We start from the raw sequence: 14904 nt of genomic DNA on the forward strand, positions 1-14904 counted from the left end.
CCAAACAATTGTTTTGTGTGCTATTTTCTGTTCTCTTGAGGACGGGATTGGGGGTTTGTTTGGGGCTCTTCAGAGAATTCTGAGAATAAAAACTAGAGGACCAGAGGACTAACTATTAATTACTCATTCTTAATTAACATTTTCTAATAATTAGAAACTAAAATTGTTATATACATATATATAATTATTATATTATATTATGATTTCCATTCATTTACAATTAGTGGATAATAAGATTATTAATTTGATGATTATTTGAAACTAGGGAATGGTTAAATAATTCTGGATTTCTATTTGTCCATACTTCCAATTAGTTTAGTGGCTTCTAGTGGTAGATGGTTGGAGTTGGAGTTTACTCCCAACTATTCGAAAATATTATTTGATCGCTTTTGTGTCAAGTTTTCGAGTTTTAACTCTTTTAACAGGAGAATCAGCATCTGATGATGGCTTTTAATACAAGTTCTAGGGCTGCAGGTAGCTGGGTAGCTTCATGCGCATAAACAGCCAGGTGGTGAAGAACGAGACCAGGATGAAAATGAATCCCATTGCGGTAAGCAGCAGGCGGTTCAGGTTAGTCTTTCCAGGGGCATGGGTCTGGTCCATGATGATGAATCCCAAGCCGCCAATTGTGAAGAGGAAACTACTGGCCAGTCCTTCCATGATGTACTGGCCATTCACCCTGTAGGGCATAAATGCCACAGGACGTGAGTGTCCGTGCTCGTCCACAGTTGCTCCTACGCTTGGCGGCTCCACAATCACATCGTAAATAATACCTACAAAGAGATTATACTTGTAATATAATCGTAATAACTTGTTTTTTAAACTCACCTCCTGTTACCAAAAAGTAGGAGAGTAAAATCACACTGAAGACGGCCATTGGCGAGGGCATGGGAATACTGAATTTGCGAACCTTGATGTTGGGCGGCACCAGAATGTGGAAGGGCAAGCTATATAGAGTCTCAATCATGATGGCACTGTTTTTTTAATAAAGGCGAATATAATATATTTTAAATATTTATTTGGAGGAATTTGCCGGCGTAGGCGTCTTTCGCTAGAGATGATTGTTATTGTTGAGGTGGCGAGTAATCGATATAAATTTCGAAGCTCCCTGGTCACACTACAAGCTATAGTTTTAAAAGTTTTCTTTTACATTTAAAACATTGTTTTTAAAAGCATTTTTGTCTTGTAATTAAATATTTTCCTAAAAATAATTCAGTTGGTAAGTAGTAAAAAGTAGGATAGGTGCGAGTGGTATTAATATTCTGTTTTAATTCTGCAAGAACACAATAGTCAGTGCCCTCCTAAGGCTCTTCAATTGAAACATGAAGTTTGTCAGAAAGTTTCATTGAACATAAAAAAGGGAAAATAAAACTTTTTATTTACAAAAATTAAATAATTTAACGTTTTTCAACTCTTAAGAGAGGTAGAGTTGCCGGATCTTGCTTCTTCAAGGGTTGGAAAATGCATAAATGTGTGGTAAAATGTTGGAAAGCACAGAAATGCGCGGAATGAAGGAAAATTAGCAAAAACACAAAACAAATAACACAAATAGTAATTCTTAGGAACATCAATTAAGTAACAGCTTAATATAAAAAGAGGAACAGGCATGGCAGCTGCCAATGTTCCGCCAGCAGGTTCGTGGTAGTAAATTGATGATCAAAATGTAATAAATTTAACCTTTTTTTTATTTATTTTAATTTTTAGGTAAAATGCCGGCAACAACAAAGCGAGTACAAAACATTGGCGACCTGGCTTTATGGCAACGATCGCGGGCGTACCACGACTTAATTGGGTACATAAATGGCACCAGTTCGGCCATCCAGGGAATCAAAACCACCGACGAAATGTACGAGTCTGAAATGCTCAAGAAGCTTTTGGAACTCTTTGAATCCTTGGAGTCCTTGGTCGCGAAACATCCGCCGCTGGAGCAGCCGCAGCGTTTTGGGAACAAGGCCTATCGGGACTTTGCCCAGGATATGAGGGAGCAGATGCCATCTTGGCTGGAGGAGCTACTGACCCCCGGAAAACAGCGGTATCACAGCGAATTGTTGCAGTACTTGCTGGAGTCCTTCGGAAATGCTACCCGCATAGATTATGGCACTGGTCACGAGCTCTCCTTCATGTTTTTCCTCTGCTCTCTCTTCAAGGCAGAGATCCTGCAGGAACAGGACATTGTTAGTGCCGCCCTGAGGGTGTTCAATCGGTACTTGGAGTTTGCCAGGCAGCTGCAACGAACCTACAACATGGAACCAGCAGGAAGCCAGGGAGTTTGGTCATTGGACGACTTCCAGTTTGTCCCCTTCATTTGGGGCAGTGCACAGCTAGCGGGCAAGTTTAGGTCTCAGTTCAAAGAATTACCTTTTCTATTTCCCATCCACTTCAGTTAACAGCCCATTCGATCCTTCCAAATTCGTGGACGAACAAGTTATCAGCGACTATAAGGATCAGTTTATGTTCATTGGCTGCATCGACTACATCTGCAAGGTGAAGACAGGGCACTTTGGGGAGCACTCCAACCAACTGTGGAGCATCACAGATGTGCCGTCCTGGGTGAAAATCAATGCGGGTTTGGTCAAAATGTACCAAAAGGAGGTAGTGTTCTTCAGGTTTCCTTTTCACAAAAATAAGTATAAACTTTGAGGCAACCTTTCATCCACAGATCCTGTCCAAGTTCCCAGTCATCCAGCATGTTTACTTTGGCGAGCTAATGTCGTTCGAGACCGTTTCTCCGGGCACAACCATTTCGAATGCCCGGCTGGGTCATGTGGCTCCACCGCCTTCGAAGCGCATCTGCATCGGCACTCCGGGATTGCTGCCGCCCGTTCCGGCCACTGTGTCAGCTCCTCCGCCTGCTGAAGCTCTGGCCAGCGACAATGTGGGTGACTCCAGTAGCGAGAGCAGCGACAGCAGCGTTGTCCTGCGGGCGTCCACCTCGTCGGCCTCCCTGGTGGCGGAGGGATCGGGCGATAAGTCGCATAAGCCAGCGCCTGTCGGAGAAGCCGCCAAGGAACAGGCAGCGGAATAGTTTTGGCGAAAGCGTCGATTACCTGTGTTACAAATTTCCTAATAATAGCGTTGACACTCAGTCCAGTAAAAAGTGGTTTGCATAAGAAGGGATGGGTGTTTTAATTGGAGTTTCTGGTGCGGAATGTAATGCCTCCTAATCGTATATTTGTAGGAAAGTAACTTCCGGATAAGTGTAAATTGTGAGCGGAAGTTGATGGAAACAAATGTTCATTAGCCACCCCATTTCTCCCCGCAAACTGTCGGAAATAAAACAACCGAAGAGAAAAAACAAAACCAATAGGCAAATGAGGCATGCCAATAGATGAACTTGTGTCCCATCAACTTTGTGGATGTCCTCGAAATAAAAGGAACCCCTAATCAACACAAAAATATTGCAAAGTATCCGAATCCAAAACAAAAAACTTCTGCGGGAAGTCCTCTGAAAGCATAATCATTTATTTTCGACACATCATTTATCAAATTGTGCGGCTGGAAACATCTTGCCACGCCCTTCCGCCCCTCTCTCATTCCGTAACTTAAAAACTTCCTCCGATATAGTTTATTTTTTCTTCTATTTTTAAAAGCAGAACATGCATTAAAAGTTTCCCGACGCATTTTGATTGAAGACTTTTGAAAAACACGAAAATGTTGCTTTTCTTCAGCGGTCGTTGTTCGGCAGGGAGAAGGCCAACTTCGGTCATGTTCATCCATTTGGCCCCAGTCTCACCTTTAAAAAATCCACAATGAGCTGGCCGGGGTGGGTGCCGGTCTTTCGGTCTTGTGTTTTTGCAAATTGAATGAAATTTGTGGGCGAACTGTCGACAGCCGTTCGAACAAGGTCCAAAACATGATTGAAGGGTCGGGTCGGCGGTCGGTGGTCGGAGTAGGTGATGGAGTGGGCGGGTTTGGTGGCTGATTGATGGCTGTTTAGGTAGACTATTAACTTGGCCCACTGCTAAATGTTATTCGGCTTAGGGCCAGCATCATTTGAACTGAGATTCCCCTGTTTATGACCTTTGGCTTTTCGGGTTGGTCTGGCGGTTTCCGAAAATCTTCATGAAAAATTACTTAGGCTCCTTATAATATTGTCATTTTTGGGCATAATTTTAGGGTTTTTTTTAGAAAGTGGAAGAAGTAAGGGCAGATTAAGTCATGCTTCTGAGCTATATGATACCCGGTACTCTTCTCTACGAGTCATGAAATTCATATATGGCACATAGCTGTTAAAATATTTATTTAAAAGTTTCCATTTATTCACTAAAACTCTTGTTGTTATTGCGAAAACTGTTTGGATTATTACATTGTGGTAGTTCTCAGCTTTCTTGGCAAAAGCCCCAACTAATTACGTATACGCCCCATCCACCGCCTGACTTTGTACAAAGAATGTGCAATTGGGAAAAGTTTAAGATTTGCCAAGGAAGTCAAGAAGTGGCAGTGGCCGCCCACGACACACACACGTGGGGGAGTGGGGGGACGGAATGAAATTCCAGGAGCCAGGACACGGAAAGAGCCTGCGAAGGGGCTCTCAAACTGGAGTCAATACACATAACTGGCACAAAGTTGACGTGGAAAGTTCGAGGAGTTGCAGCAACTTTTGACGTGTGCCTGGCGAAAATTAGTTATTGTCTGTGGAGCAGGGAGCAGGATACACTTGGAAAATGTATCTAAAATATATTTAATTATTTATAAGTCATATGAAAAGATTATCCTAAACAAATAATCTAATCAATCTTATTCAAGACATTTTTAAATATTAAAACAACTTATAGTAGCAGGAATTTTTGTTCAGTGATAGACTGAGGTGAGGCGAAGGGAATTCTTTGTTGCACCACCTCGATGAGGTAAAGTTCCTGATCAACTTTCGTGATTTCTTGGCCAGAAGTCGGGGCGACCACCGTATCGGGGCGGAGTTCAACTTGGCAACTTTGTGTGCAACACTGACCAGAGTCCTTTGGTCCTGGAAACTTGCCCACTCCCAAATTAACTTGAGCCAAAATATGCGTCTGGCTTTTGGGCTTCTCGGCTCATGCTGTTCGGGTTGCACAATGTTTTCCCTCTGTTCTGTGACTCCATTCACCATTTCAGTGTGTTTAGCCAGCTGACGCCAAAAACACACTCCAACCCTTTCAGGTTTTCCATTACTCCCCGACAAGGACACACTCCAAACGGAACACGAGCCCAAAATAATGAATACCAACCAGTTTGGTAGTGGTTCTTGGGTTAATACAACGTTCTAATACCTACCATTACCAACAAAAACCACATACTCTCTATATCTAAGCCATTAAATGTAGAATTGTACTCATTGTTATATTTGTATTAAACTGAAATCATATTAAGCTTGAATGAAATGTAAATGTAGACTATTGTATTAAAACTCAAGAGGTTCAATGCCAAATCTTAACAATTAAAGAACCCAGACACCTTCAAAGGACATGGCTACCCTTTTTTGAACACGACTCACCAAAGATTTAAGCGTCCCTGAGCCGAACGCATTGTTGGTCCAGAAGTGACCAGTTCGGACTCCGAGCTAGGAGAAATCTGTGTGGTCCCATGTGCCTGCCAACAATCTGGGGGAAATTGGGCTGGGTCCAAGCAGGTCCTTTTTTCCGGTCCTCCATCACAGTCCTACATCGCCCTAAGGGCTATGGAAAATCTGATCTGTGAATTATGTTGCGGCAATCTTGTTTTTCTGAAAATTGGCACCAGAAATTTATGATTACTCCAAGGTGTAATTCAATAGTACAATAAGTAAATTAATATTTTTAAGTAATGTAGCTATAAGAGCTAGAGTCTACACATTTTCTGCAAATGTCCTTTTAGTCTCATGAGTGAAAGAAATAGATTAAAAGGGATATCCTAACTTCAACTGCTTTTTATATTCATTTGGCAAATAGGGGCACATGAGATGTAGTACAATTAATAGATTTAAAACCGCCAAGGAAAAATAAAGCAGAGTTGAAATTCCGGAAATTGGCTACTCCTCCACTTCAGCTGAGATTTTCCCCTCTTTTGTAGCCACTCGGGAGCAGTCCTTAATCCTGTTAGAATTACAAAGATTAGCGCTAATTTCCCACTACCCACTGCGGCATCTGAGGCTGCAACTTTTCCCGGCATTCAGCTCGAAGCTCGCTTAACCCGCCAAGTCATCAAAGGCTACAAATCACTGGGAAGCTGGATACTGAGAGCTGGGAGCTTGAACCAACTTAAAATATTAGCCCAAATGGTTTGAGGAAAACTTCGTCATGCAAACATGACTTGCCAGGCTGTGGGCATTCCAAGCGGTGGCGGTGCGGAAGGATTTTCTGAGGGGGGTGACCTAGGTGCTGTGGGAGATTCCAGACCAACGGATGCGAGTGCATCTCAAATGCGCGCAGCAATCGCAGATTCTTCTTTCACCTCGGGGCCTTTTATTTCAAATGCTTTTCCTGTTTGGAACTAGACAGCCAAGCACATGATCCACGTCAGAGACGTTGTCAAAAGGGGATTGAAAGGATATTTAAAAAATATTATAGATTAATACTATCATAATCATAATATCATAATCATATCATCATATTATGTATGTTTTAATTTATAAGCAATATGTGTGGAATAGTATATAACGTTTTAAAATCCAAACGTATTAAGGGTTAAGTTCTCAATGGTATTATCCTCAAAAAATCCATTAAATTATATTTACACTACACCCATGTCTCTGCCACATTCCGGTTCCTAAACAGAGCTCTTAACCCTTGTCAATCTGCAAACTCCTCCAACGGCTTTCAGAGATTACATCCCATCGATGTGTACTCTGGCCGCTGGCCAAAAAGTGTGCAAGCCTTCCAAGTCCTTCCTCCTCCGTCCTGCATCCTGCGTCCTTCGTTTTATTCTCCTCTAAATGGCCAGCCATAAAAAGGGCGCGTGTGCGTAGTTTTTTCTCGTTGTGCTCTCTCCTTGCCAGTGTTTGTTTTTAATAACTTTTGCAATTTCTTTATGTGCCTTACGTGCAGGTCCTCAGGGCCTCGTCCTTTGGCCTGGTCAGGTGCCAGGATTATTAATTAGTCAACAAAAACAACTCCCCAAATTAGCCCAACCATGTATTGAAACAAGGGGTAGCAATGTCGTTGGAAGATCTAAAAACAAATGCAATTAAAATAATTATAGATTACTAAACTCGAGTATGAAAAAGGTTCTAATAGCAAGCTTTTATTTCTAAAAGGGTCACTTTCTATAGTCAGGTCATGATCCATAATTCCACAACCCAGTTAGCATGGGCAGTTTCGGTTTCACGAAACAATTTCAGCCATTTTGGGCTCACGAACTCACGGAATTCGGAAATCTCTGAGGTCTCCTTAGTGGATCTGGATGTGTTGACATTTTTATGTATTTTCGGGTTTCTTTCTCGGGTGTCCTTTGTTTGCCGTAGTTTTGCTTTCAAACTTTCCTTTTTCTACCTTTTTTTGTTTGTTTTTTTTGGTAGAATGCCAAGCAGCATCCCACGGCGAAATATGCTGTCTTGCACGAGCCCCGAAGGGCATTCAAATGCACAATTGTTGTCGCCTCAACGACGGTGCGATTCCCTTCCGTCCTTCCGCCCATCTGCACTTCTTCACCCCCGTTTCCGACTCCCCTCTGTGACACTAGGTTGGGTGTGCACTTGTTGTCGTCGCATTTTGGTGATTGCGGAGACTGGTACGTTGGTGTACTGAGAGAAATCAGGTGGCATTATTATCAGAAACACACAAATAACATAAACAACATAATATAAAAATATCACGCATACGCATCGTTGTCTAGAGATGTCTGGATGATTTTGATAAAATTTGTTGCATACTTTTTGGGATTTGAAGTTAAAATTTTAAACAGGTTTTTCCATCCTTTTATCCTTGAATATTAATTTTTGTTCTAAGTGTATGCTAAACATCCTGTGGCTGCTTTTGATTCCGCAGTAGCGTCTCTCTCCTTCTGCTGTCGCTGCTTTTTTTTTAAGCGAGCTTCTGTCGCTCAACTTCCGCTCGAATAGAGTGAAAAATAGCATTTTAGTGGGCACAATACGCCCGGGGCCAACCTGCTCCTATATCCTTCCGCATGCTCCCGAGTCCCTATCCCACGGCGCTCTTCCAGCTTGACAATGCCAAAGGAGACAGTGAAGAGCAGAGCTCTCCGAAAGGCAGCCATCTTGATCTGGGCTGTCAGCTGTTTAAGGCTAGTATTATGCCGTCTCGCTCTAACCAAATTAAACAGTACAATTTACGTGTGTTGGTGTCTTCCTAAGTGAGTGAGTGAGTGTGTGTGTGTGAGTTTAGTAATTGCGAAAGTTTCCGGCGAAGTTAGTACAGTTATAAAGGGAATTCGCACACACACACACCAATGCATTACACTGAGGAAAGTAAATGTATATATGAAATATTAAATAAAATTATAAGAAGGTATTTAAAGAAATATACGATTAAAATAGGTTTTTAGTTAACTACTTTTACTAGAAAGGAAATTTAATATATTTAATGTTTAAAGAACTATTTTTTCAGTGTTTGGAAACTGCATTTCTGTGTTATTTTTTATGCGTTGACTGTGCAAAGAAAAGTAAAGCAGAAATTGCAAACGACTTAAATAAGCAAACAGAACCCAAAAGTACACACACTCCCACACACTCGCGCACTATCTGGAAAAAACACACACACATATGCAAATACCCGCATAAAAAAGAGAGTGCAGATGGGCGACTGAGATGGCTACATATCGCGATGCTTTACGACCTATCCTCTTAAAAAAACACATTTTTTCGCGCTGTGCTACTTAAATAAACTACTTTTTACTACTGACTGGCTTTTACAGCCATTGTTGTTGTTTCGGTCTTAAGTTTTTACTGTTACTTTTATGTGTCGGCGTAAATTGGTAGGAATGTTTTCTATTTTTCTTACATTTTTGCATTCAGGTCTCTAGCCATCCTCTCTTGGCCGCCAACATTGTTGTTTTCTTGTACAAAAAATCGAATACCAATTTCAAAATTAAACTTTTGCGCTAAGCAATCAATTAATTATTATATTTTAAATCTCTTTACTTTAATTGGTTTTTATTTTAAGATTCTTGAATTTTTTTGGGTGCGGATCTATTGTCGTTCTTCTCAGTTTCCTGATTATGAATCTTGCCACAGCCTTCAAAATAATCCAGATGACAACAATTGTCCCTAGAAGTATGGTGAAAACATCCAAATTGTAGACAGCTATGAAGCTCATGTGGACCACCGGGGACTGCAAGTGCTTAGCTCCATGGTGTCGAATCACGTAGTCCACCCAGTATATCAGCGAGGCCTTTGCAGTCGTAGGACGATCGCGATATAAAGTAGAAAAGGACTTTACTGCACGGGCATACTTTGGATTCTCCAGGACTTTCCGAATACCCTCCGCGAATGACTGCTCATCCAAGTTGTGTATGCTCTGAATTATCCCGAAACCCTGCTGCTCCATAGCTTTTGCATTCTGAGGCTGGTCAAAAAACACCGGAAGTGCCAGCATGGGCTTGCCGTGGTACTGGGCCTCCGTTATGCCTCCTTTTCCTGCGTGGGTGATGAACAACTTGATGTTGGGGTGCGCCAGGATGTCGTCCTGGGGCAGCCAGTGGGCGTACAGGATGTTGTCCGACTTGCCAGGCAAGTTGTCGAAGTCATCCCACTTCCAAATCACCTTTTGCTTCAGGTGGGAGAGGACATTGAACATTGTCCCCACTGTTTCTTGGCTTAAATGGGAGCGCTTTATGTTAGTGCCCAGGCTGAGAAGAATAGCTCCATCTGGGGCGTCCTTCAGGAACTCTTCCAAGTTCTGAGGCAGTGGATCCGGTGTCTCTTTGATCTGGATTCCCCCCACTTCAATCACAGTGGGGAGGTTGGGGCGGATAGATCGTTCGCTTATTCCATGGGATGCGAAGAAGATAAGGGAGACGTTTTTATCCAAGTCGCTGTAACTTGGAACGTCGGGGTCATCTTTGTATACCTGCCTAAAGAACTCACGCTTTTGTTAATCAATTGTGATAATTGTGACACTCACCTGTAGGTTATTTCGCTATAATATTCCAAGAAATACCAAAATACTCTCTCTGCCGCGAGGTACAACAGGTTTGTGAAACGGTTTCCAATCCCTACAACGTCCGCCTGAGCGCTGACCATGTAGGTGGATGGCACATAGGACACCTCTGGGGGATTCCCGAGCTTGTGGCCAATATAGCAGGGTGGGTTCGATATGGCCAATACTTGCGGCACCTTCAGCTTATGGGCCAATGCCAATTGGAAGCTGTTCACAAAGTATCCCACTATAACCAGATCGAAGTTATTGTCCTGGTTCTCATACAAGTCCTTATACAGCGGATGCTTTACGATGCTACTCATTCTGGAGGACAGTTCGCTGGAGCCACTGAAGATTGCCCATAAAAACGTAAAGACATTGCTGTTGTCCTTTTTGGCAATCTCGCTGATAATTGCGCTGAATCCTTGAAAATCTTCCTTTCCGAGTGGAATCCGTACATACGTGATGTCCTTGTGTGTGAAAGGGGGCTCCACGACGGTCACTACTGTCATATTATGTCCCTGCTCTGCCAAAATCTGTGCCATTGACAGTTGGATGATCAAGTGGGATGGACTCAGCCCAGCGAATAACCCGAGGATATTGGCCCCATTGGCACTGGCGACTAGAGCCAAAAACCCGGCAAAGTAAAGCACTGCCATCTGATCGCGACGGCTGCCCGTCTGGAATGAGCCAATTCACTGCCGTCTGAAGTGATTTCAAAATATCATGCTGATAACGATTATCACTGATAAGCGTCTCTCATGTACATAGCCTATCATGGTTAGTTCCAATTTTTCTCTGCTGGAAGTGGTCAGAAGCGAATTTTAATTATGTACTTACAATATCAGTTAAGATATGGTCTATAAGCAATCAGCTTTTTAATGAGTCATTTTTAGTATATTTAAGATCCTGACAACCACATAAAAATCTTTATCAGGATTCTATTTTTGGAAATGTTTTATCTTATAGTAACAGATTTAGTTTTATTGTTTTTTTATTTTAGCTTCTTCGATTTTTGTTAATTTAATTAGATTACGTCTTAAATTACGAAGTAGAATTCTTCCCAAAAGCTTCATCACCAACCATCCAATGAAAATAGCCACGAGGAATAGGAACAAAAGATCAATATTATGAACAGCTGAAAAGCTCATATGGACCACCGGGGACTGCAAGTGCTTAGCTCCATGGTGTCGTATCACGTAGTCCACCCAGTATATCAGAGTATCCTTTGCACTCAAAGGACGATCGCGGTAGATGGTGGAAAAGGACTTTACGGCGCGGGCATACTTTGGATTCTCCAAGACTTCCCGAATACCCTTCGTGAATGACTGCTCATCCAGGGTGAGCAGGCTCTGAGTTATTCCAAAGCCTTGCTGCTCCATGGCTTTGGCATTCTGAGGCTGGTCAAAAAATACAGGTAGTGCCAGCATGGGCTTGCCGTGGTACTGGGCTTCCGTTATGCCGCCTTTTCCCGCGTGGGTGATGAATAACTTGATGTTGGGGTGCGCCAGGATGTCAGTCTGGGGGAGCCAGTGGGCGTACAGGATGTTGTCCGACTTGCCCGGCAAGTTGTCGAGGTCATCCCACTTCCAAATCACCTTTTGCTTCAGCTGGGAGAGGACCTTGAACATTGTCCCCACTGTTTGTTGATTTAAGTGTGAACGCTTTATGTTGGTACCCAGGCTGAGCAAAATGGCTCCATCTGGGGCGTTCTCCAGGAACTCTTTTAAGTTCTGAGGTAGTGGATCAGGTGTCTCTTTGATCTGGATCCCCCCAACTTCTATCACAGTGGGAAGGTTGGGGCGGATAGATCGTTCGCTTATTCCATGGGATGCGAAGAAGATGAGGGATATGTTTTTGTCCAACTCACTGTATCTTGGAATATCGGGGTCATTTCCGAACATCTGTCTAAGAATTGACATGAGGTCTCTGTTAAATATTTCGCAAATATTTTTTAAACTTACTCAAAGACAGCTCCGTTCCAGACCTCCGCCCAGTACCAGAAGAGTTTTCCAGCCAAAAATAAGATGATATTGTAGGCGCGCTTACCGAGATCCATATTCTCACCAAGAGTGATGGGCAGATATGTGGTTGGAACGTAGGAGAGCTCGTGGGGATTGCCCAGCTTGTGACCGATGTAACTCGGGGGATTAGAGATGGCCACCACCTGAGGCACCTTCAGCTTGTGGGCCAGAGCCATGTGGAAGCTGTTAAAAAAGAAGCCCACTATGACCAAGTCGAATTTGTTGCCCTTGTTCTCGTATAGATCTCTATAAAGCGGATGGTTTACCACACCGATCAGTTTAGTAGAAATCTTGGTGAATGGACCGAGAACTCGAAGGAGAAACATGACACCGTTGTCGTTGTTCTTTTTGGCCACATCGGCGATAAGGGCTCCGAGCTCCAATAGGTCTTCTTGTTCAAGAGCAATTTGGATATAGGTGATGTTCTCGTGCCGTGCCTGGGGCTCGAGAATCGTCAAAACTGTCACATTGTGCCCGTTCTCTGCCAATATCTCAGCCATTGAGAGTTGGATGATCAAGTGTGAAGGGCTTAGGCCAACGAATAGCCCCAGGATATTTGCCCCATTGGCTGTGGCGACCAGAGCCAAAAATAGGACAGAAAAACAAACCGCTGCCATCTGATCGCGTCGGCCACCAAATTAAGATTAAGAGACCTAATTGTGGAAAACATGTTTGAAAGCACAATGACTGACGTTGATAAGAGTGCACTGTTTGAGAAGCTCGACCGAAAATTTATTTAAGGCCCACTCATAATCAGAATGTGTGTAGTCTTGGCAAATAAAACCAAAAACCTCTTGGAGAGTTGACTGAACTTGAAATATGTGTTCCAGTGGAGAATATAATTTATATAACGGCTCTTAAAGGTCTCCTCCACTAGGGGTAACTGGGTAACCAGTTTCTGAAACTATAGTAGTATAATCTATTGATTGGAATGGAAACAGCTGCCAGGAGAACCAACTAGTAACAATAACATCCTGTTGTGCTTCCTACAACAATAAAAAATCAAAGTTCTCTTGAATAGATTTTTCCTTGTGGTTTTTTTGTCGTAACTTAAAACGGTCGATTGGTATTGGGGCAACTTTAAAGTTGAAACTGTCCCTCCTGGCGGACGTCTAATCAGTCAAATAGTTGGACCAACTTTGCTCCGGCTTGCAATTGTAACTTTTGTGCCCGGAGTTTTAGCCGATTGCGTAACTTTACAACGCTGGTTGGAGGATACAAAAATTGGGGCCAAAAGAGGCAACAAAAAAAAAAAAAACAACTGGCTGCCTTCCAACTCTGCAACCGAAAACCGTCCAGCAAGTGCGTTTGACAGCCGTTCGAGAAGGCTGAAAGCCAAAAGCCGGCAAAACAATTTTCCCATTTGTCTCGGACAAAGGGCCGAAAAGGCGGTTTTCCACTCTGAGGTCACCACAGCCAAAGGATATGTATATGAAGCTGTGGGTTGTAATTTAAGCGGGTAATAAATTTATAATCCTGTTCAATAACACGGTGCGACAGTGAAAAAACACTTGTGAAACGAGATAGTGTAGGTTGTTAATCTGGTCGAAGAGAACTCAAAAATATTTTTTTTATATTTTTGGAACCCTCCAATTTTTTTTTATTTAAAAAAAACCGTTTTTCGGGACTTTTTTGCGCTTAAAAATTCCTGAACGCGTTTTTTTTCAACCGATTTCAAAATTTTTGGTGTTTTTCAATAGTTAAATGTTGTAGCTTTTGAAAAAAAAATATATCTTCGATTTTGTTGAACAAAAAGGACAAAATTTTTACACCTGAAACTAAAGTTTTCGACTTTTATTCGTGTTTTTCGGATTTTGATGCTAGTTTTTCGGTAAAACTTACTAAAATTCTGTCATGTTTGCCACATATCAACGTTGTCTCATTCATTCTGAATAAAACGAGACAAATTTCATCAAAAAATAATGAAAATTGGTGAATTTATAACGCTTTTCCCAAAAAAAGTCAATTCAACCTTGCGTGCGCTCCGGAGTACCTGTGTGTATAAGTCAGGAATATGCTCTTCTTCTTATATTGCTCCCATGGTTTTATTGACTTTTTTTGGGAAAAGCGTTATAACTTCAACAATTTGTATTATTTTTTAATGAAATTTGTCTCGTTCTATTCAGTATTATTGAGACAATATTAATATGTGGCATAAATGACAAACTTTTTGTCAGAAGAAAGCAATATACTCTTATTTTTATACACATTGTTCCTCCGAAGCGCCCGCTAGGTTGAGTTGACTTCTTTTGGGAAAAGCGTTATAACTTCACCAATTTTCATAATTTTTTGATGAAATTTGTCTCGTTTTATTCTGAATGAATGAGACAACATTGATATGTATCAAAAATGGGCGAATTTTTGTAAGTTGTACCGAAAAACTGGCATCAAAATCCGAAAAACACGAATAAAAGTCGAAAACTTTAGTTTTAGGTGTAAAAATGTTGTCCTTTTTGTTCAACAAAATCGAAGATATATTTTTTTTTCAAAAGCTACAACATTTAACTATTGAAAAACACCAAAAATTTTGAAATCGGTTGAAAAAAACGCGTTCAGGAATTTTTAAGCGCAAAAAAGTCCCGAAAAAACGGTTTTTTTTTAAATAAAAAAAAATTGGAGGGTTCCAAAAATATAAAAAAAATATTTTTGAGTTCTCTTCGACCAGATTAACAACCTACACTATCTCGTTTCCCAAGTGTATTTCGTTTTTTTTTTTTTGTCGCACAGTGTAATCAAATAGTTTGCAGTTCTAATAGACTTAATTTAAAGCCTTATTTTATTATTTCACGAAATATAAATATACATAGTATCTTTTCAGTATATATTCTTATTGT

General features: G+C 41.6%; 4 protein-coding genes across 4 annotated transcripts; 1 reads left to right on the forward strand and 3 right to left on the reverse strand.

The window, feature by feature from the left end:
* Positions 1-109: 109 nt before the first annotated feature.
* LOC6498488 (putative oligosaccharyltransferase complex subunit CG9662) lies at positions 110-1093 on the reverse strand. Its single transcript, XM_001962897.4, has 2 exons — positions 829-1093; positions 110-773 (listed from the first exon to the last, which is right to left on the reverse strand). The coding sequence occupies exons 1-2, from the start codon at positions 965-967 to the stop codon at positions 463-465; spliced, it is 450 nt and encodes a 149-aa protein (XP_001962933.1). The 5' UTR covers positions 968-1093; the 3' UTR covers positions 110-462.
* A 357-nt stretch (positions 1094-1450) lies between these two features.
* Positions 1451-3113, forward strand: LOC6497010 (serine/threonine-protein phosphatase 2A activator). The gene is made up of 4 exons (XM_001962896.4): positions 1451-1634; positions 1705-2328; positions 2384-2592; positions 2660-3113. Exons 1-4 carry the CDS (start codon positions 1607-1609, stop codon positions 3023-3025), a joined length of 1227 nt encoding a protein of 408 aa, XP_001962932.1. The 5' UTR covers positions 1451-1606; the 3' UTR covers positions 3026-3113.
* Positions 3114-9050: 5937 nt separating this feature from the next.
* Positions 9051-10705, reverse strand: LOC6498487 (UDP-glycosyltransferase UGT5-like). Its single transcript, XM_044716219.1, has 2 exons — positions 10032-10705; positions 9051-9948 (listed from the first exon to the last, which is right to left on the reverse strand). The coding sequence occupies exons 1-2, from the start codon at positions 10703-10705 to the stop codon at positions 9051-9053; spliced, it is 1572 nt and encodes a 523-aa protein (XP_044572154.1).
* Positions 10706-10900: 195 nt separating this feature from the next.
* On the reverse strand, positions 10901-12715 carry LOC116656026 (UDP-glucosyltransferase 2-like). Its single transcript, XM_044716490.1, has 2 exons — positions 12011-12715; positions 10901-11954 (listed from the first exon to the last, which is right to left on the reverse strand). Exons 1-2 carry the CDS (start codon positions 12685-12687, stop codon positions 11030-11032), a joined length of 1602 nt encoding a protein of 533 aa, XP_044572425.1. The 5' UTR covers positions 12688-12715; the 3' UTR covers positions 10901-11029.
* Between the last annotated feature and the right edge of the window lie 2189 nt (positions 12716-14904).

This window comes from Drosophila ananassae, chromosome 3R (assembly GCF_017639315.1).
Source record: "Drosophila ananassae strain 14024-0371.13 chromosome 3R, ASM1763931v2, whole genome shotgun sequence".
Lineage (NCBI taxonomy): Eukaryota > Metazoa > Arthropoda > Insecta > Diptera > Drosophilidae > Drosophila > Drosophila ananassae.

Bases quoted from the DNA above. Each gene is read 5' to 3' on its own strand.
- LOC6497010 (XM_001962896.4), top strand. From the start codon at position 1,607: ATGGCAGCTGCCAATGTTCCGCCAGCAG. The intron at 1,635-1,704 runs GTTCGTGGTAGT...TTTAATTTTTAG, and splicing joins TGCCAATGTTCCGCCAGCAG to GTAAAATGCCGGCAACAACA. The intron at 2,593-2,659 runs GTAGTGTTCTTC...TTTCATCCACAG, and splicing joins TCAAAATGTACCAAAAGGAG to ATCCTGTCCAAGTTCCCAGT.
- LOC116656026 (XM_044716490.1), bottom strand. From the start codon at position 12,687: ATGGCAGCGGTTTGTTTTTCTGTCCTATTTTTGGCTCTGGTCGCCACA. The intron at 11,955-12,010 runs GTAAGTTTAAAA...GTCAATTCTTAG, and splicing joins TGGAACGGAGCTGTCTTTGA to ACAGATGTTCGGAAATGACC.
- LOC6498487 (XM_044716219.1), bottom strand. From the start codon at position 10,705: ATGGCAGTGCTTTACTTTGCCGGGTTTTTGGCTCTAGTCGCCAGTGCC. The intron at 9,949-10,031 runs GTGAGTGTCACA...CGACGTTCCAAG, and splicing joins TATAGCGAAATAACCTACAG to TTACAGCGACTTGGATAAAA.
- LOC6498488 (XM_001962897.4), bottom strand. From the start codon at position 967: ATGATTGAGACTCTATATAGCTTGCCCTTCCACATTCTGGTGCCGCCC. The intron at 774-828 runs GTGAGTTTAAAA...ATCTCTTTGTAG, and splicing joins CTACTTTTTGGTAACAGGAG to GTATTATTTACGATGTGATT.